At 50.0% G+C, this 21136-nt stretch overlaps 1 protein-coding gene across 24 annotated transcripts in view; it reads left to right on the forward strand.

Moving 5' to 3' along the window:
* Positions 1-21136, forward strand: part of LOC122369774 (probable tRNA (guanine(26)-N(2))-dimethyltransferase) — a 51982-nt gene that overhangs the window by 26626 nt on the left and 4220 nt on the right. For all 24 annotated transcript variants that reach the window (XM_043344752.1, XM_043344761.1, XM_043344768.1 and 21 more), the window contains 2 exons: positions 20146-20333; positions 20759-20865. In XM_043344752.1, coding sequence (XP_043200687.1) covers positions 20146-20333; positions 20759-20865 — 295 coding nt within the window. The remainder of the gene's footprint in view (positions 1-20145; positions 20334-20758; positions 20866-21136) is intronic.

The raw sequence follows: 21136 nt of genomic DNA on the forward strand, positions 1-21136 counted from the left end.
TGCGGTCTTGTATGCGCTAGACTGCGGTTGTACCGCTAGGTGGCAGCAGCCACCGGTCCGGCCGCCCCAACTGCGGTCCAGGTGGCAGCAGCTGCCGGCAGACTCGGCAGTTTTTCCCGTCGTCGGGCGGTCGGCGGCGAATCTCCGCAACGGAGGGACCGCCACCGAGTTTGTCACGTGAATCAGCCGCATTCCTGTGAGGCGCGCAATGTTGAAGAGATATGTGTGCACGCAGCTATCTCGCAAGCCCTAAGAGAAAAAGCTCGCTGCAAAAACTCAGCGTTTCAAAAAACCCGAAATCCTACTCAAATGGATATTTAAACAAGATATCTTGGCTCGCTCCGCGTCGCTTTGGCAATCAAAGTATGAGGGAGAAAATTTGGGATCGATTGGTGTTCGTCCCGTGTTAATCGGACGTCTAGAAGCTTAGATATTCACGAAAAACTTGTTGAACTTGCAAAAGTACTTGGTACTTGCTTGGTACTTGCCAAAGTACTCGGTACTTGCCAAAGTACTTGGTACTTGCTTGGTATTTGCATAAGTACTCGGTATTTGCCAAAGTACTTGGTACTTGCTTGGTATTTGCATAAGTACTTGGTACTTGCTTGGTACTTGTAAAAGTACTTGGTACTTGCTTGGTACTTGCGAAAGTACTTGGTACTTGCACTCGCCCCCCCCCCCCCGTTCCCCCGACTCTACTCCCACACCTACCCCCTCGGGATAATTCCGGGTTCGTCGGGTAGGAAAACTTGCCACTCTACCCCCTCCCCCCCCCCCACACACACAGAGCCATTTGGTATCGATCGGTGTTTATCCCGTGTCAATCGGTCGTCAATAAGCCGAGATATGCACGGCGAATTATTTCAATCGGCGTCGATCAGAATCTTCAGAACGGAGGGACCCACACTCATTTCTGGCCGTATCTCACTTTTCCGAGATGTACGTCAAACTACGTATTTAAAACTACATATTCTAAGGCCGAATCTTCAAACTGGGGGTACCTCAGACCGTGGGAACGACTCGGCTCAGCACTGCCGCACGCGCATTCAGCGGCGGGTTGTCGATTTTTCGAGTGTCGGCTGCCGATCTCCCGAGAGCCGGCCACCTGTCAGCCGCCGCTCGGCTCTGTGTTAAGCATATGGGGACGGCGAATTTCTCCCGGAGGGAAGCACCTCGCTCACAAAAGCACGTGAATCAGCCGCATTCCTGTGTGGCGCGCAATGCTGAAGAGATATGTGTTTCCGCGGGTATCTCGCAGGCCCTAACAGGAAAAGCTCGCTGCAAAAACTGAGCGTTTCAAATAACGCCAAATCCTAGTCAAATGGAGTCTTGTCCATTTGAGTAGGATTGCGGGTTTTTTGAAGCGCTGAGTTTTTGCAGCGAGCTTTTCCTGTTAGGGCCTGCGAGATACCCGCGGAAACACATATCTCTTCAGCATTGCGCGCCACACAGGAATGCGGCTGATTCACGTGCTTTTGTGAGCGAGGTGCTTCCCTCCGGGAGAAATTCGCCGTCCCCATATGCTTAACACAGAGCCGAGCGGCGGCTGACAGGTGGCCGGCTCTCGGGAGATCGGCAGCCGACACTCGAAAAATCGACAAGCCGCCGCTGAATGCGCGTGCGGCAGTGCTGAGCCGAGTCGTTCCCACGGTCTGAGGTACCCCCAGTTTGAAGATTCGGCTGTAGAATATGTAGTTTTAAATACGTAGTTTGACGTAAATCTCGGAAAAGTGAGATACGGCCAGAAATGAGTGTGGGTCCCTCCGTTCTGAAGATTCTGATCGACGCCGATTGAAATAATTCGCCGTGCATATCTCGGCTTATTGACGACCGATTGACACGGGATAAACACCGATCGATACCAAATGGCTCTGTGTGTGTGTGTGGGGGGGGGGGGAGTAGAGTGGCAAGTTTTCCTACCCGACGAACCCGGAATTATCCCGAGGGGGTAGGTGTGGGAGTAGAGTCGGGGGAACGGGGGGCGAGTGCAAGTACCAAGTACTTTCGCAGTACCAAGCAAGTACCAAGTACTTATGGAAATACCAAGCAAGTACCAAGTACTTTGGCAAATACCGAGTACTTATGCAAATACCAAGCAAGTACCAAGTACTTTGGCAAGTACCGAGTACTTTGGCAAGTACCAAGCAAGTACCAAGTACTTTTGCAAGTTCAGCAAGTTTTTCGCCAATATCGAAGCTTCTAGACGTCCAATCGTCACCGGAAAAACACCATTCGATCCCAAATTTTCTCCCGAATCTCTTTATGGCCAAAGCGACGCGGAGCGAGCCAAGATATCTTGGCTCGCTCCGCGTCGCTTTGGCAATCAAAGTATGAGGGAGAAAATTTGGGATCGAATGGTGTTTTTCCGGTGACGATCGGACGTCTAGAAGCTTCGATATTGGCGAAAAACTTGCTGAACTTGCAAAAGTACTTGGTACTTGCTTGGTACTTGCCAAAGTACTCGGTACTTGCCAAAGTACTTGGTACTCGCTTGGTATTTGCATAAGTACTCGGTATTTGCCAAAGTACTTGGTACTTGCTTGGTATTTCCATAAGTACTTGGTACTTGCTTGGTACTTGTAAAAGTACTTGGTACTTGCTTGGTACTTGCGAAAGTACTTGGTACTTGCACTCGCCCCCCCGTTCCCCCGACTCTACTCCCACACCTACCCCCTCGGGATAATTCCGGGTTCGTCGGGTAGGAAAACTTGCCACTCTACTCCCCCCCCCCCCCCCCCCACACACACAGAGCCATTTGGTATCGATCGGTGTTTATCCCGTGTCAATCGGTCGTCAATAAGCCGAGATATGCACGGCGAATTATTTCAATCGGCGTCGATCAGAATCTTCAGAACGGAGGGACCCACACTCATTTCTGGCCGTATCTCACTTTTCCGAGATGTACGTCAAACTACGTATTTAAAACTACATATTCTACAGCCGAATCTTCAAACTGGGGGTACCTCAGACCGTGGGAACGACTCGGCTCAGCACTGCCGCACGCGCATTCAGCGGCGGCTTGTCGATTTTTCGAGTGTCGGCTGCCGATCTCCCGAGAGCCGGCCACCTGTCAGCCGCCGCTCGGCTCCGTGTTAAGCATATGGGGACGGCGAATTTCTCCCGGAGGGAAGCACCTCGCTCACAAAAGCACGTGAATCAGCCGCATTCCTGTGTGGCGCGCAATGTTGAAGAGATATGTGTTTCCGCGGGTATCTCGCAAGCCCTAACAGGAAAAGCTCGCTGCAAAAACTGAACGTTTCAAATAACGCCAAATCCTAGTCAAATAGTATACTATACAAGATATCTTGGCTCGCTCCGCGTCGCTTTGGCCATAAAAAGATTCGGGAGAAAATTTGGGATCGAATGGTGTTTTTTCCGGTGACGATCGGACGTCTAGAAGCTTCGATATTGGCGAAAAACTTGCTGAACTTGCAAAAGTACTTGGTACTTGCTTGGTACTTGCCAAAGTACTCGGTACTTGCCAAAGTACTTGGTACTTGCTTGGTATTTGCATAAGTACTCGGTATTTGCCAAAGTACTTGGTATTTGCTTGGTATTTCCATAAGTACTTGGTACTTGGTACTTGCGAAAGTACTTGGTACTTGCACTCGCCCCCCCGTTCCCCCGACTCTACTCCCACAGATATTCACGAAAAACTTGTTGAACTTGCAAAAGTACTTGGTACTTGCTTGGTACTTGCCAAAGTACTCGGTACTTGCCAAAGTACTTGGTACTTGCTTGGTATTTGCATAAGTACTCGGTATTTGCCAAAGTACTTGGTACTTGCTTGGTATTTCCATAAGTACTTGGTACTTGCTTGGTACTTGTAAAAGTACTTGGTACTTGCTTGGTACTTGCGAAAGTACTTGGTACTTGCACTCGCCCCCCCCGTTCCCCCGACTCTACTCCCACAACTACCCCCTCGGGATAATTCCGGGTTCGTCGGGTAGGAAAACTTGCCACTCTACTCCCCCCCCCCCCCCAGAGCCATTTGGTATCGATCGGTGTTTATCCCGTGTCAATCGGTCGTCAATAAGCCGAGATATGCACGGCGAATTATTTCAATCGGCGTCGATCAGAATCTTCAGAACGGAGGGACCCACACTCATTTCTGGCCGTATCTCACTTTTCCGAGATGTACGTCAAACTACGTATTTAAAACTACATATTCTAAGGCCGAATCTTCAAACTGGGGGTACCTCAGACCGTGGGAACGACTCGGCTCAGCACTGCCGCACGCGCATTCAGCGGCGGGTTGTCGATTTTTCGAGTGTCGGCTGCCGATCTCCCGAGAGCCGGCCACCTGTCAGCCGCCGCTCGGCTCTGTGTTAAGCATATGGGGACGGCGAATTTCTCCCGGAGGGAAGCACCTCGCTCACAAAAGCACGTGAATCAGCCGCATTCCTGTGTGGCGCGCAATGCTGAAGAGATATGTGTTTCCGCGGGTATCTCGCAGGCCCTAACAGGAAAAGCTCGCTGCAAAAACTGAGCGTTTCAAATAACGCCAAATCCTAGTCAAATGGATATTTAAACAAGATATCTTGGCTCGCTCCGCGTCGCTTTGGCAATCAAAGTATGAGGGAGAAAATTTGGGATCGATTGGTGTTCGTCCCGTGTTAATCGGACGTCTAGAAGCTTAGATATTCACGAAAAACTTGTTGAACTTGCAAAAGTACTTGGTACTTGCTTGGTACTTGCCAAAGTACTCGGTACTTGCCAAAGTACTTGGTACTTGCTTGGTATTTGCATAAGTACTCGGTATTTGCCAAAGTACTTGGTACTTGCTTGGTATTTGCATAAGTACTTGGTACTTGCTTGGTACTTGTAAAAGTACTTGGTACTTGCTTGGTACTTGCGAAAGTACTTGGTACTTGCACTCGCCCCCCCCGTTCCCCCGACTCTACTCCCACACCTACCCCCTCGGGATAATTCCGGGTTCGTCGGGTAGGAAAACTTGCCACTCTACCCCCTCCCCCCCCCCCCACACACAGAGCCATTTGGTATCGATCGGTGTTTATCCCGTGTCAATCGGTCGTCAATAAGCCGAGATATGCACGGCGAATTATTTCAATCGGCGTCGATCAGAATCTTCAGAACGGAGGGACCCACACTCATTTCTGGCCGTATCTCACTTTTCCGAGATGTACGTCAAACTACGTATTTAAAACTACATATTCTAAGGCCGAATCTTCAAACTGGGGGTACCTCAGACCGTGGGAACGACTCGGCTCAGCACTGCCGCACGCGCATTCAGCGGCGGGTTGTCGATTTTTCGAGTGTCGGCTGCCGATCTTCCGAGAGCCGGCCACCTGTCAGCCGCCGCTCGGCTCTGTGTTAAGCATATGGGGACGGCGAATTTCTCCCGGAGGGAAGCACCTCGCTCACTAAAGCACGTGAATCAGCCGCATTCCTGTGTGGCGCGCAATGCTGAAGAGATATGTGTTTCCGCGGGTATCTCGCAAGCCCTAACAGGAAAAGCTCGCTGCAAAAACTGACCGCTTCAAAAAACCCGAAATCCTACTCAAATGGATATTTAAACAAGATATCTTGGCTCGCTCCGCGTCGCTTTGGCAATCAAAGTATGAGGGAGAAAATTTGGGATCGATTGGTGTTCGTCCCGTGTTAATCGGACGTCTAGAAGCTTAGATATTCACGAAAAACTTGTTGAACCTGCCAAAGTACCTGCCAGCTTGCTGTATCACCTGCTACTTGGTAATGTACTGAAAACTTGCTAATGTACTGAAAACCTGCCAAAGTACTTGGTATTTACTTGCCTAAATACCGCAAAGAACTTGTTCCTTTCCGACGTTTAAATCAGACGTCTTTAGTCGATCAAAGACTTTGCGAATTTGCCTTGGTCTCAGATAATTTTGATTTGTTCCAATGAATTATTTGTAATTTGAATTATACTTGTTCCCAATTTGTATTTTGTTTCACCTACGTATCATTTCTAACTTGTTTTAGCGTCCTACCTATTAAGCGATTACACATACGTAGAGAGAGCCGGTGGGTGGTTATAATGCAATACCCTGCACGGTGAACAGCTTGCGAGTTTTACAGCGGTGCGATTGCTGGGGCTTATCGCTGACAGAAAAGGGTAAATACAGTAAATACAGATGGCTGTGTTGGATCCCTTTGCTTTTGCCCAACATTCAGCGTTGGAATTGTGGCTTTACCGTCCCTCTTATCAAAGTTATCTAACTTTTTGTAGCTTCGTCAGGTTAGACACGACGCGCGTGACCTCTGGCGGCCGCTGGCGGAACTACCGCGCACGGCCCGCACACGGGCCTGGCGGCCGCCAGTGGAACTACTGCGCAGGTGGCAGCACCTACCCGTGGAGAAGCGGCTGGCAATCGGCCGCCCCACTCCCCACCCCGCCCCCACCCAGCTGGCCGCCAGACCGTGGGAACGACTCGGCTCAGCGCTGCCGGCCGCTGGACGGGGAAACCCCGCCCCGCCGCCCGCCGCCCAACACACTGCCGCCGGGCCGGCCGGTGGAATTTTCCCTGTGTTGGATCCCTTTGCTTTTGCCCAGCATTCAGCGTTGGAATTGTGGCTTTACCGTCCCTCTTATTAAAGTTATCTAACTTTTTGTAGCTTCGTCAGGTTAGACACGACGCGCGCGGCGGTATCCATCTGGCGGCCGCTGGCGGAACTACCGCGCACGGCCCGCTTGCCGCACGGGCCTGGCGGCCGCCAGTGGAACTACTGCGCAGGTGGCAGCACCTGCCCGTGGAGAAGCGGCTGGCAATCGGCCGCCCCACTCCCCACCCCGCCCCCACCCAGCTGGCCGCCAGACCGTGGGAACGACTCGGCTCAGCACTGCCGCACGCGCATTCAGCGGCGGCTTGTCGATTTTTCGAGTGTCGGCTGCCGATCTCCCGAGAGCCGGCCACCTGTCAGCCGCCGCTCGGCTCTGTGTTAAGCATATGGGGACGGCGAATTTCTCCCGGAGGGAAGCACCTCGCTCACAAAAGCACGTGAATCAGCCGCATTCCTGTGTGGCGCGCAATGCTGAAGAGATATGTGTTTCCGCGGGTATCTCGCAAGCCCTAAGAGAAAAAGCTCGCTGCAAAAACTCAGCGCTTCAAAAAACCCGCAATCCTACTCAAATGGATATTTAAACAAGATATCTTGGCTCGCTCCGCGTCGCTTTGGCCATAAAAAGATTCGGGAGAAAATTTGGGATCGAATGGTGTTTTTCCGGTGACGATCGGACGTCTAGAAGCTTCGATATTGGCGAAAAACTTGTTGAACTTGCAAAAGTACTTGGTACTTGCTTGGTACTTGCCAAAGTACTCGGTACTTGCCAAAGTACTTGGTACTTGCTTGGTATTTGCATAAGTACTCGGTATTTGCCAAAGTACTTGGTACTTGCTTGGTATTTGCATAAGTACTTGGTACTTGTAAAAGTACTTGGTACTTGCTTGGTACTTGCGAAAGTACTTGGTACTTGCTTGGTACTTGTACTCGCCCCCCCCCGTTCCCCCACTCTACTCCCACCCCTACCCCCTCGGGATAATTCCGGGTTCGTCGGGTAGGAAAACTTGCCACTCTATCCCCCCCCCCCCAGAGCCATTTGGTATCGATTGGTGTTTGTCCCGTGTCAATCGGTCGTCAATAAGCCGAGATATGCACGGCGACTTATTTCATTCGGCGCCGATCAGAATCTTCAGGACGGAGGTACCCACACTCATTCCTGGCCGTATCTCACTTTTCCGAGATCTACGTCAAACTACGTATTTAAAACTACATATTCTACAGCCGAATCTTCCAACTGGGGGTACCTCACTCACAATCGCACGTGAATTCAGCCGCATTCCATGTCACGCGCAATGCTGAAGAGATATGTCTGCACGCAGCTATCTCGCAAGCCCTAAGAGAAAAAGCTCGCTGCAAAAACTGAGCGTTTCAAAAAACCCGAAATCCTACTCAAATGGATAATTAAACAAGATATCTTGGCTCGCTACGCGTCGCTTTGGCCATAAAATGATTACGGAGAAAATTTGGGATCGAATGGTGTTTTTCTGGTGACGATCGGACGTCTAGAAGCTTCGATATTGGCGAAAAACTTGCTGAACTTTCAAAAGTACTTGGTACTTGCTTGGTACTTGCCAAAGTACTTGGTACTTGCTTTGTATTTGCATAAGTACTCGGTATTTGCCAAAGTACTTGGTACTTGCTTGGTATTTGCATAAGTACTTGGTACTTGCTTGGTACTTGTAAAAGTACTTGGTACTTGCTTGGTACTTGCGAAAGTACTTGGTACTTGCTTGGTACTTGTACTCGCCCCCCGTTCCCCCGACTCTACTCCCACCCCTACCCCCTCGGGATAATTCCGGGTTCGTCGGGTAGGAAAACTTGCCACTCTATCCCCCCCCCAGAGCCATTTGGTATCGATTGGTGTTTGTCCCGTGTCAATCGGTCGTCAATAAGCCGAGATATGCACGGCGAATTATTTCAATCGGCATCGATCAGAATCTTCAGAACGGAGGGACCCACTCTCATTCCTGGCCGTATCTCACTTTTCCGAGATCTACGTCAAACTACGTATTTAAAACTACATATTCTACAGCCGAATCTTCCAACTGGGGGTACCTCACTCACAATCGCACGTGAATTCAGCCGCATTCCATGTCACGCGCAATGCTGAAGAGATATGTCTGCACGCAGCTATCTCGCAAGCCCTAAGAGAAAAAGCTCGCTGCAAAAACTGAGCAATTAAAAAAACCCGAAATCCTACTCAAATGGATAATTAAACAAGATATCTTGGCTCGCTCCGCGTCGCTTTGGCAATCAAAGTATGAGGGAGAAAATTTGGGATCGATTGGTGTTCGTCCCGTGTTAATCGGACGTCTAGAAGCTTAGATATTCACGAAAAACTTGTTGAACCTGCCAAAGTACCTGCCAGCTTGCTGTATCACCTGCTACTTGGTAATGTACTGAAAACTTGCTAATGTACTGAAAACCTGCCAAAGTACTTGGTATTTACTTGCCTAAATACCGCAAAGAACTTGTTCCTTTCCGACGTTTAAATCAGACGTCTTTAGTCGATCAAAGACTTTGCGAATTTGCCTTGGTCTCAGATAATTTTGATTTGTTCCAATGAATTATTTGTAATTTGAATTATACTTGTTCCCAATTTGTATTTTGTTTCACCTACCTATCATTTCTAACTTGTTTTAGCGTCCTACCTATTAAGCGATTACACATACGTAGAGAGAGCCGGTGGGTGGTTATAATGCAATACCCTGCACGGTGAACAGCTTGCGAGTTTTACAGCGGTGCGATTGCTGGGGCTTATCGCTGACAGAAAAGGGTAAATACAGTAAATACAGATGGCTGTGTTGGATCCCTTTGCTTTTGCCCAACATTCAGCGTTGGAATTGTGGCTTTACCGTCCCTCTTATCAAAGTTATCTAACTTTTTGTAGCTTCGTCAGGTTAGACACGACGCGCGTGACCTCTGGCGGCCGCTGGCGGAACTACCGCGCACGGCCCGCACACGGGCCTGGCGGCCGCCAGTGGAACTACTGCGCAGGTGGCAGCACCTACCCGTGGAGAAGCGGCTGGCAATCGGCCGCCCCACTCCCCACCCCGCCCCCACCCAGCTGGCCGCCAGACCGTGGGAACGACTCGGCTCAGCGCTGCCGGCCGCTGGACGGGGAAACCCCGCCCCGCCGCCCGCCGCCCAACACACTGCCGCCGGGCCGGCCGGTGGAATTTTCCAGCCGTCTCTCCGGAACGGCGGCACCCCGCTCATCTTCGCACGCGCATTCAGCGGCGGCTTGTCGATTTTTCGAGTGTCGGCTGCCGATCTCCCGAGAGCCGGCCACCTGTCAGCCGCCGCTCGGCTCCGTGTTAAGCATATGGGGACGGCGAATTTCTCCCGGAGGGAAGCACCTCGCTCACAAAAGCACGTGAATCAGCCGCATTCCTGTGTGGCGCGCAATGCTGAAGAGATATGTGTTTCCGCGGGTATCTCGCAGGCCCTAAGAGAAAAAGCTCGCTGCAAAAACTGAGCAATTCAAAAAACCCGCAATCCTACTCAAATGGATATTTAAACAAGATATCTTGGCTCGCTCCGCGTCGCTTTGACCATAAAAAGATTCGGGAGAAAATTTGGGATCGAATGGTGTTTTTCCGGTGACGATCGGACGTCTAGAAGCTTCGATATTGGCGAAAAACTTGCTGAACTTGCAAAAGTACTTGGTACTTGCCAAAGTACTCGGTACTTGCCAAAGTACTTGGTACTTGCTTGGTATTTGCATAAGTACTCGGTATTTGCCAAAGTACTTGGTACTTGCTTGGTATTTGCATAAGTACTTGGTACTTGCTTGGTACTTGTAAAAGTACTTGGTACTTGCGAAAGTACTTGGTACTTGCTTGGTACTTGTACTCGCCCCCCCCCCCTTGTTCCCCCGACTCTACTCCCACCCCTACACCCTCGGGATAATTCCGGGTTCGTCGGGTAGAAAAACTTGCCACTCTATCCCCCCCCCCCCCCCCAGAGCCATTTGGTATCGATCGGTGTTTGTCCCGTGTCAATCGGTCGTCAATAAGCCGAGATATGCACGGCGACTTATTTCAATCGGCGCCGATCATAATCTTCAGGACGGAGGTACATACCCACACTCATTTCTGGCCGTATCTCACTTTTCCGAGATCTACGTCAAACTACGTATTTAAAACTACAATTCTACAGCCGAATCTTCCAACTGGGGGTACCTCACTCACAATCGCACGTGATTCAGCCGCATTCCTGTGAGGCGCGCAATGTTGAAGAGATATGTGTGCACGCAGATATCTCGCAAGCCCTAAGAGAAAAAGCTCGCTGCAAAAACTGAGCGTTTCAAAAAACCCGAAATCCTACTCAAATGAATAATTAAACAAGATATCTTGGCTCGCTCCGCGTCGCTTTGGCCATAAAGAGATTCGGGAGAAAATTTGGGATCGAATGGTGTTTTTCCGGTGACGATTGGACGTCTAGAAGCTTCGATATTGGCGAAAAACTTGCTGAACTTGCAAAAGTACTTGGTACTTGCTTGGTACTTGCCAAAGTACTCGGTACTTGCCAAAGTACTTGGTACTTGCTTGGTATTTGCATAAGTACTCGGTATTTGCCAAAGTACTTGGTACTTGCTTGGTATTTCCATAAGTACTTGGTACTTGCTTGGTACTGCGAAAGTACTTGGTACTTGCACTCGCCCCCCGTTCCCCCGACTCTACTCCCACACCTACCCCCTCGGGATAATTCCGGGTTCGTCGGGTAGGAAAACTTGCCACTCTACTCCCCCCCCCCCACACACACACACAGAGCCATTTGGTATCGATCGGTGTTTATCCCGTGTCAATCGGTCGTCAATAAGCCGAGATATGCACGGCGAATTATTTCAATCGGCGTCGATCAGAATCTTCAGAACGGAGGGACCCACACTCATTTCTGGCCGTATCTCACTTTTCCGAGATTTACGTCAAACTACGTATTTAAAACTACATATTCTACAGCCGAATCTTCAAACTGGGGGTACCTCAGACCGTGGGAACGACTCGGCTCAGCACTGCCGCACGCGCATTCAGCGGCGGCTTGTCGATTTTTCGAGTGTCGGCTGCCGATCTCCCGAGAGCCGGCCACCTGTCAGCCGCCGCTCGGCTCTGTGTTAAGCATATGGGGACGGCGAATTTCTCCCGGAGGGAAGCACCTCGCTCACAAAAGCACGTGAATCAGCCGCATTCCTGTGAGGCGCGCAATGTTGAAGAGATATGTGTGCACGCAGCTATCTCGCAAGCCCTAAGAGAAAAAGCTCGCTGCAAAAACTCAACGTTTCAAAAAACCCGCAATCCTACTCAAATGAATAACTAAACAAGATATCTTGGCTCGCTCCGCGTCGCTTTGGCCATAAAAAGATTCGGGAGAAAATTTGGGATCGAATGGTGTTTTCCCGGTGACGATCGGACGTCTAGAAGCTTCGATATTGGCGAAAAACTTGCTGAACTTGCAAAAGTACTTGGTACTTGCTTGGTACTTGCCAAAGTATCGGTACTTGCCAAAGTACTTGGTACTTGTCGGTATTTGCCAAAGTACTTGCTACTTGCTTGGTATTTGCATAAGTACTTGGTACTTGATTGGTACTTGTAAAAGTACTTTGTACTTGCTTGGTACTTGCGAAAGTGCTTGGTACTCGCAAATGTACTTGGTACTGCACTTTTGTATGTTTCGACTACCTGGTCTGTTTTTTGTATGTTTTGAACGTTGTATGTTACGACTTCCATGTATGCTTTGATAAGTGTACGCTGCGGTCTTGTATGCGCCAGACTGCGGTTGTACCGCTAGGTGGCAGCAGCCACCGGTCCGGCCGCCCCAACTGCGGTCCAGGTGGCAGCAGCTGCCGGCAGACTCGGCAGTTTTTCCCGTCGTCGGGCGGTCGGCGGCGAATCTCCGCAACGGAGGGACCGCCACCGAGTTTGTCACGTGAATCAGCCGCATTCCTGTGAGGCGCGCAATGTTGAAGAGATATGTGTGCACGCAGCTATCTCGCAAGCCCTAAGAGAAAAAGCTCGCTGCAAAAACTGAGCACTTCAAAAAACCCGAAATCCTACTCAAATGGATATTTAAACAAGATATCTTGGCTCGCTCCGCGTCGCTTTGGCAATCAAAGTATGAGGGAGAAAATTTGGGATCGATTGGTGTTCGTCCCGTGTTAATCGGACGTCTAGAAGCTTAGATATTCACGAAAAACTTGTTGAACCTGCCAAAGTACCTGCCAGCTTGCTGTATCACCTGCTACTTGGTAATGTACTGAAAACTTGCTAATGTACTGAAAACCTGCCAAAGTACTTGGTATTTACTTGCCTAAATACCGCAAAGAACTTGTTCCTTTCCGACGTTTAAATCAGACGTCTTTAGTCGATCAAAGACTTTGCGAATTTGCCTTGGTCTCAGATAATTTTGATTTGTTCCAATGAATTATTTGTAATTTGAATTATACTTGTTCCCAATTTGTATTTTGTTTCACCTACCTATCATTTCTAACTTGTTTTAGCGTCCTACCTATTAAGCGATTACACATACGTAGAGAGAGCCGGTGGGTGGTTATAATGCAATACCCTGCACGGTGAACAGCTTGCGAGTTTTACAGCGGTGCGATTGCTGGGGCTTATCGCTGACAGAAAAGGGTAAATACAGTAAATACAGATGGCTGTGTTGGATCCCTTTGCTTTTGCCCAACATTCAGCGTTGGAATTGTGGCTTTACCGTCCCTCTTATCAAAGTTATCTAACTTTTTGTAGCTTCGTCAGGTTAGACACGACGCGCGTGACCTCTGGCGGCCGCTGGCGGAACTACCGCGCACGGCCCGCACACGGGCCTGGCGGCCGCCAGTGGAACTACTGCGCAGGTGGCAGCACCTACCCGTGGAGAAGCGGCTGGCAATCGGCCGCCCCACTCCCCACCCCGCCCCCACCCAGCTGGCCGCCAGACCGTGGGAACGACTCGGCTCAGCGCTGCCGGCCGCTGGACGGGGAAACCCCGCCCCGCCGCCCGCCGCCCAACACACTGCCGCCGGGCCGGCCGGTGGAATTTTCCAGCCGTCTCTCCGGAACGGCGGCACCCCGCTCATCTTCGCACGCGCATTCAGCGGCGGCTTGTCGATTTTTCGAGTGTCGGCTGCCGATCTCCCGAGAGCCGGCCACCTGTCAGCCGCCGCTCGGCTCTGTGTTAAGCATATGGGGACGGCGAATTTCTCCCGGAGGGAAGCACCTCGCTCACAAAAGCACGTGAATCAGCCGCATTCCTGTGTGGCGCGCAATGCTGAAGAGATATGTGTTTCCGCGGGTATCTCGCAGGCCCTAAGAGAAAAAGCTCGCTGCAAAAACTGAGCGTTTCAAAAAACCCGCAATCCTACTCAAATGGATATTTAAACAAGATATCTTGGCTCGCTCCGCGTCGCTTTGGCCATAAAGAGATTCGGGAGAAAATTTGGGATCGAATGGTGTTTTTCCGGTGACGATTGGACGTCTAGAAGCTTCGATATTGGCGAAAAACTTGCTGAACTTGCAAAAGTACTTGGTACTTGCTTGGTACTTGCCAAAGTACTCGGTACTTGCCAAAGTACTTGGTACTTGCTTGGTATTTGCATAAGTACTCGGTATTTGCCAAAGTACTTGGTACTTGCTTGGTATTTCCATAAGTACTTGGTACTTGCTTGGTACTGCGAAAGTACTTGGTACTTGCACTCGCCCCCCGTTCCCCCGACTCTACTCCCACACCTACCCCCTCGGGATAATTCCGGGTTCGTCGGGTAGGAAAACTTGCCACTCTACTCCCCCCCCCCCACACACACACACAGAGCCATTTGGTATCGATCGGTGTTTATCCCGTGTCAATCGGTCGTCAATAAGCCGAGATATGCACGGCGAATTATTTCAATCGGCGTCGATCAGAATCTTCAGAACGGAGGGACCCACACTCATTTCTGGCCGTATCTCACTTTTCCGAGATTTACGTCAAACTACGTATTTAAAACTACATATTCTACAGCCGAATCTTCAAACTGGGGGTACCTCAGACCGTGGGAACGACTCGGCTCAGCACTGCCGCACGCGCATTCAGCGGCGGCTTGTCGATTTTTCGAGTGTCGGCTGCCGATCTCCCGAGAGCCGGCCACCTGTCAGCCGCCGCTCGGCTCTGTGTTAAGCATATGGGGACGGCGAATTTCTCCCGGAGGGAAGCACCTCGCTCACAAAAGCACGTGAATCAGCCGCATTCCTGTGAGGCGCGCAATGTTGAAGAGATATGTGTGCACGCAGCTATCTCGCAAGCCCTAAGAGAAAAAGCTCGCTGCAAAAACTCAACGTTTCAAAAAACCCGCAATCCTACTCAAATGAATAACTAAACAAGATATCTTGGCTCGCTCCGCGTCGCTTTGGCCATAAAAAGATTCGGGAGAAAATTTGGGATCGAATGGTGTTTTCCCGGTGACGATCGGACGTCTAGAAGCTTCGATATTGGCGAAAAACTTGCTGAACTTGCAAAAGTACTTGGTACTTGCTTGGTACTTGCCAAAGTATCGGTACTTGCCAAAGTACTTGGTACTTGTCGGTATTTGCCAAAGTACTTGCTACTTGCTTGGTATTTGCATAAGTACTTGGTACTTGATTGGTACTTGTAAAAGTACTTTGTACTTGCTTGGTACTTGCGAAAGTGCTTGGTACTCGCAAATGTACTTGGTACTGCACTTTTGTATGTTTCGACTACCTGGTCTGTTTTTTGTATGTTTTGAACGTTGTATGTTACGACTTCCATGTATGCTTTGATAAGTGTACGCTGCGGTCTTGTATGCGCCAGACTGCGGTTGTACCGCTAGGTGGCAGCAGCCACCGGTCCGGCCGCCCCAACTGCGGTCCAGGTGGCAGCAGCTGCCGGCAGACTCGGCAGTTTTTCCCGTCGTCGGGCGGTCGGCGGCGAATCTCCGCAACGGAGGGACCGCCACCGAGTTTGTCACGTGAATCAGCCGCATTCCTGTGAGGCGCGCAATGTTGAAGAGATATGTGTGCACGCAGCTATCTCGCAAGCCCTAAGAGAAAAAGCTCGCTGCAAAAACTGAGCACTTCAAAAAACCCGAAATCCTACTCAAATGGATATTTAAACAAGATATCTTGGCTCGCTCCGCGTCGCGTTGGCCATAAAATGATTAAGGAGAAAATTTGGGACCGATTGGTGTTTGTTCCGTGTTGATCGGACGTCTAGAAGCTTAGATATTCGCGAAAAACTTGTTGAACTTGCCAAAATACCTGCCAGCTTGAACTTGCCAAAATACCTGCCAGCTTGCTGTATCACCTGCTACTTGGTAATGTACTGAAAACCTGCCAAAGGTAGTTACTTGCCTAAATACCGCAAAGAACTTGTTCTAAAATACTTGGTATTTACTTGCCTAAATACCGCAAAGAACTTGTTCCTTTCCGACGTTTAAATCAGACGTGTTAAGACGACCAAAGACCTTCCAAATTTCCCTTGGTCACAGTTCGTTTTGATTTGTTTCCAATGATTGATTGCAATTTGATTTGAGTTATGCTTAATTTCAATTCGTATTTTATTTCACCTACCTATCATGTCTTCCTTGCTTTTTGCGTCCTACCTATTAAACGATTACACTTGCGTTAAAAGAGCCGGTGGGTGGTTATAATGCAATACCCTGCACGGTGAACAGCTTGCGAGTTTTGCAGCGGTGCGATTGCTGGGGCTTATCGCTGACTGAAAAGGGTAAATACAGTAAATACAGATGGCTGTGTTGGATCCCTTTGCTTTTGCCCAGCATTCAGCGTTGGAATTGTGGCTTTACCGTCCCTCTTATTAAAGTTATCTAACTTTTTGTAGCTTCGTCAGGTTAGACACGACGCGCGCGGCGGTATCCATCTAGCGGCCGCTGGCGGAACTACCGCGCACGGCCCGCTTGCCGCACGGGCCTGGCGGCCGCCAGTGGAACTACTGCGCAGGTGGCAGCACCTGCCCGTGGAGAAGCGGCCGGCAATCGGCGCCCCACTCCCCACCCCGCCCCCCACCCAGCTGGCCGCCAGACCGTGGGAACGACTCGGCTCAGCACTGCCGCACGCGCATTCAGCGGCGGGTTGTCGATTTTTCGAGTGTCGGCTGCCGATCTCCCGAGAGCCGGCCACCTGTCAGCCGCCGCTCGGCTCTGTGTTAAGCATATGGGGTATCTCACTTTTCCGAGATCTACGTCAAACTACGTATTTAAAACTACAATTCTACAGCCGAATCTTCCAACTGGGGGTACCTCACTCACAATCGCACGTGATTCAGCCGCATTCCTGTGAGGCGCGCAATGTTGAAGAGATATGTGTGCACGCAGCTATCTCGCAAGCCCTAAGAGAAAAAGCTCGCTGCAAAAACTGAGCGTTTCAAAAAACCCGAAATCCTACTCAAATGGATATTTAAACAAGATATCTTGGCTCGCTCCGCGTCGCTTTGGCAATCAAAGTATGAGGGAGAAAATTTGGGATCGATTGGTGTTCGTCCCGTGTTAATCGGACGTCTAGAAGCTTAGATATTCACGAAAAACTTGTTGAACTTGCCAAAGTACCTGCCAGCTTGCTGTATCACCTGCTACTTGGTAATGTACTGAAAACTTGCTAATGTACTGAAAACCTGCCAAAGGTATATACTTGCCTAAATACCGCAAAGAACTTGTTCTAAAATACTTGGTATTTACTTGTCTAAATACCGCAAAGAACTTGTTCCTTTCCGACGTTTAAATCAGACGTCGTTTAAGATTTTTCAATTTTCCCGTGGTCGCAGTTTGTATTGATTTGTTTTTAATGAATTGTTTGCAATTTGAGTTTTGTTTAAAATTCCAATTCGTATTTTAATTCACCTACCTATCATTTCTCTTATTTGTTGCGTCCTACCTATTAAGCGATTACACTTACGTCGAAAGAGCCGGTGGGTGGTTATAATGCAATACCCTGCACGGTGAACAGCTTGCGAGTTTTGCAGCGGTGCGATTGCTGGGGCTTATCGCTGACTGAAAAGGGTAAATACAGTAAATACAGATGGTTGTGTTGGATCCCTTTGCTTTTGCTCAACATTCAGCGTTGGAATTGTGGCTTTATCGTCTCTCTTATTAAAGTTATTAAACTTTTTGTAGATTCGTCAGGTTTGAAGCGACGCGCGGGGCGACATGCCTCTGGCGGCCGCACGCGGAACTACCGCGCACGGCGGCTCTGGCCGGACGACTGCACAGGTGGCAGCACCTGCCCACATTGCACACCGCCGCCGGCCCGGCCGGTGGAATTTTCCAGCCGTCGGCCGGCCGGTGGCCGGCGAATTTCTCCCGGAGGGAAGCACCTCGCTCACAAAAGCACGTGAATCAGCCGCATTCCTGTGTGGCGCGCAATGCTGAAGAGATATGTGTTTCCGCGGGTATCTCGCAGGCCCTAAGAGAAAAAGCTCGCTGCAAAAACTGAGCAATTCAAAAAACCCGCAATCCTACTCAAATGGATAATTAAACAAGATATCTTGGCTCGCTCCGCGTCGCTTTGGCAATCAAAGTATGAGGGAGAAAATTTGGGATCGATTGGTGTTCGTCCCGTGTTAATCGGACGTCTAGAAGCTTAGATATTCACGAAAAACTTGTTGAACTTGCAAAAGTACTTGGTACTTGCTTGGTACTTGCCAAAGTACTCGGTACTTGCCAAAGTACTTGGTACTTGCTTGGTATTTGCATAAGTACTCGGTATTTGCCAAAGTACTTGGTACTTGCTTGGTATTTGCATAAGTACTTGGTACTTGCTTGGTACTTGTAAAAGTACTTGGTACTTGCTTGGTACTTGCGAAAGTACTTGGTACTTGCACTCGCCCCCCCCCCCCCCGTTCCCCCGACTCTACTCCCACACCTACCCCCTCGGGATAATTCCGGGTTCGTCGGGTAGGAAAACTTGCCACTCTACCCCCTCCCCCCCCACACACACACAGAGCCATTTGGTATCGATCGGTGTTTATCCCGTGTCAATCGGTCGTCAATAAGCCGAGATATGCACGGCGAATTATTTCAATCGGCGTCGATCAGAATCTTCAGAACGGAGGGACCCACACTCATTTCTGGCCGTATCTCACTTTTCCGAGATGTACGTCAAACTACGTATTTAAAACTACATATTCTAAGGCCGAATCTTCAAACTGGGGGTACCTCAGACCGTGGGAACGACTCGGCTCAGCACTGCCGCACGCGCATTCAGCGGCGGGTTGTCGATTTTTCGAGTGTCGGCTGCCGATCTCCCGAGAGCCGGCCACCTGTCAGCCGCCGCTCGGCTCTGTGTTAAGCATATGGGGACGGCGAATTTCTCCCGGAGGGAAGCACCTCGCTCACAAAAGCACGTGAATCAGCCGCATTCCTGTGTGGCGCGCAATGCTGAAGAGATATGTGTTTCCGCGGGTATCTCGCAGGCCCTAACAGGAAAAGCTCGCTGCAAAAACTGAGCGTTTCAAATAACGCCAAATCCTAGTCAAATGGATATTTAAACAAGATATCTTGGCTCGCTCCGCGTCGCGTTGGCCATAAAAAGATTCGGGAGAAAATTTGGGATCGAATGGTGTTTTTCCGGTGATGATCGGACGTCTAGAAGCTTCGATATTGGCGAAAAACTTGCTGAACTTGCAAAAGTACTTGGTACTTGCCAAAGTACTCGGTACTTGCCAAAGTACTTGGTACTTGCTTGGTATTTGCATAAGTACTCGGTATTTGCCAAAGTACTTGGTACTTGCTTGGTATTTCCATAAGTACTTGGTACTTGCTTGGTACTTGTAAAAGTACTTGGTACTTGCTTGGTACTTGCGAAAGTACTTGGTACTTGCACTCGCCCCCCCCGTTCCCCCGACTCTACTCCCACACCTACCCCCTCGGGATAATTCCGGGTTCGTCGGGTAGGAAAACTTGCCACTCTACTCCCCCCCCCACACACAGAGCCATTTGGTATCGATCGGTGTTTATCCCGTGTCAATCGGTCGTCAATAAGCCGAGATATGCACGGCGAATTATTTCAATCGGCGTCGATCAGAATCTTCAGAACGGAGGGACCCACACTCATTTCTGGCCGTATCTCACTTTTCCGAGATATACGTCAAACTACGTATTTAAAACTACATATTCTACAGCCGAATCTTCAAACTGGGGGTACCTCAGACCGTGGGAACGACTCGGCTCAGCACTGTCGCACGCGCATTCAGCGGCGGGTTGTCGATTTTTCGAGTGTCGGCTGCCGATCTCCCGAGAGCCGGCCACCTGTCAGCCGCCGCTCGGCTCTGTGTTAAGCATATGGGGACGGCGAATTTCTCCCGGAGGGAAGCACCTCGCTCACAATCGCACGTGAATCAGCCGCATTCCTGTGTGGCGCGCAATGCTGAAGAGATATGTGTTTCCGCGGGTATCTCGCAAGCCCTAACAGGAAAAGCTCGCTGCAAAAACTGAGCGTTTCAAAAAACCCGAAATCCTACTCAAATGGATATTTAAACAAGCATCTACATTCAAGCCTCGGCACTTCGTCAATAGCAATCTCTTCATGTACCTATGCTTATCATGTTTCGATAACACATGAGCCCACGTTATGAACAGTGAACCCCTCCCCTCCCCAGACGGGTCTACGAGTCCTGGAGGCCCTGGCCGCCTCCGGTCTCCGCTCCTGCCGGTTTGCCCGCGAGGTTGGCGGTCTCCGTCAGGTGGTGGCCAACGATCTGTCGGCCGCCGCCGTGGAGTCCATGAGAAGGAACGTGGAACATAACGGTGTCCAGGAGCTGGTGGAGCCGCACCAGGGCGATGCCAGGTGAGGGCAGCAATGGAACGGAAAAAAGAGAGGGAACGGAAGGGTGAAAAAATGAAAAGAGGCCGGATATCAGAAAGAGACGAGAGTGGGATTGAATGAAGTGAATGAAGTTGAATGACTTGGTATAGGGATGGATAACGTTTGAAGTTAAATAACGGGAGAAAGGAGGAATATAATAGGGATGTATTACGAAAGTATGATCGCAAAGCAAAGTAAAGGAGGATTGAGGAGAGAAAAGTAAAAGGGTTAATGCAGCTGTTTGTCAGACCGACTGCCAACTGATGAGACTGTATATTGTCATTTTTCTCCTGTTTTATGTCATTAACCCGCCCTTGCGTGATGTGTCAGTTCGGCACCTCTCCTTGTTATTTCGCTCCCAATACTACAAGCCTCAACGACCTACCCCGCGCCTTCCCGTGTTTCAGTATGTTGATGTACGGGGCGCGGAAGGAGCGGTTCGACGTCGTTGACCTGGACCCGTACGGCTCGCCGGCCGTGTTCCTCGACTCGGCCGTCCAGGCGGTGGCTGATGGTATGGAGTTGGATCAGTGACATCGGAGCTCGAACTTTGGAGCTATGTAGAAGTCGTTTTATTATTTGTCTTTTATTACTGCTTGCATTTGGAATGGGTAGATAAAAGAAGCATCGTATTGCTTCCGGTATGGATCGTTTTTGATTCGATGTTTTGCACTGGTAAGCAGCTAACTGGACCATTGTCTGACTGCGTACCTTAAGATGGTTTCCATCAAGCATTGGGGTACTCGGCTGTTTTCTGGGTCTAGTCTTCGGGAACAATTTTTGCC

This window comes from Amphibalanus amphitrite, unplaced genomic scaffold, assembly GCF_019059575.1.
Source record: "Amphibalanus amphitrite isolate SeventyFive unplaced genomic scaffold, NRLGWU_Aamphi_draft 001071F_arrow, whole genome shotgun sequence".
NCBI classification, from domain to species: Eukaryota; Metazoa; Arthropoda; class Thecostraca; order Balanomorpha; family Balanidae; genus Amphibalanus; species Amphibalanus amphitrite.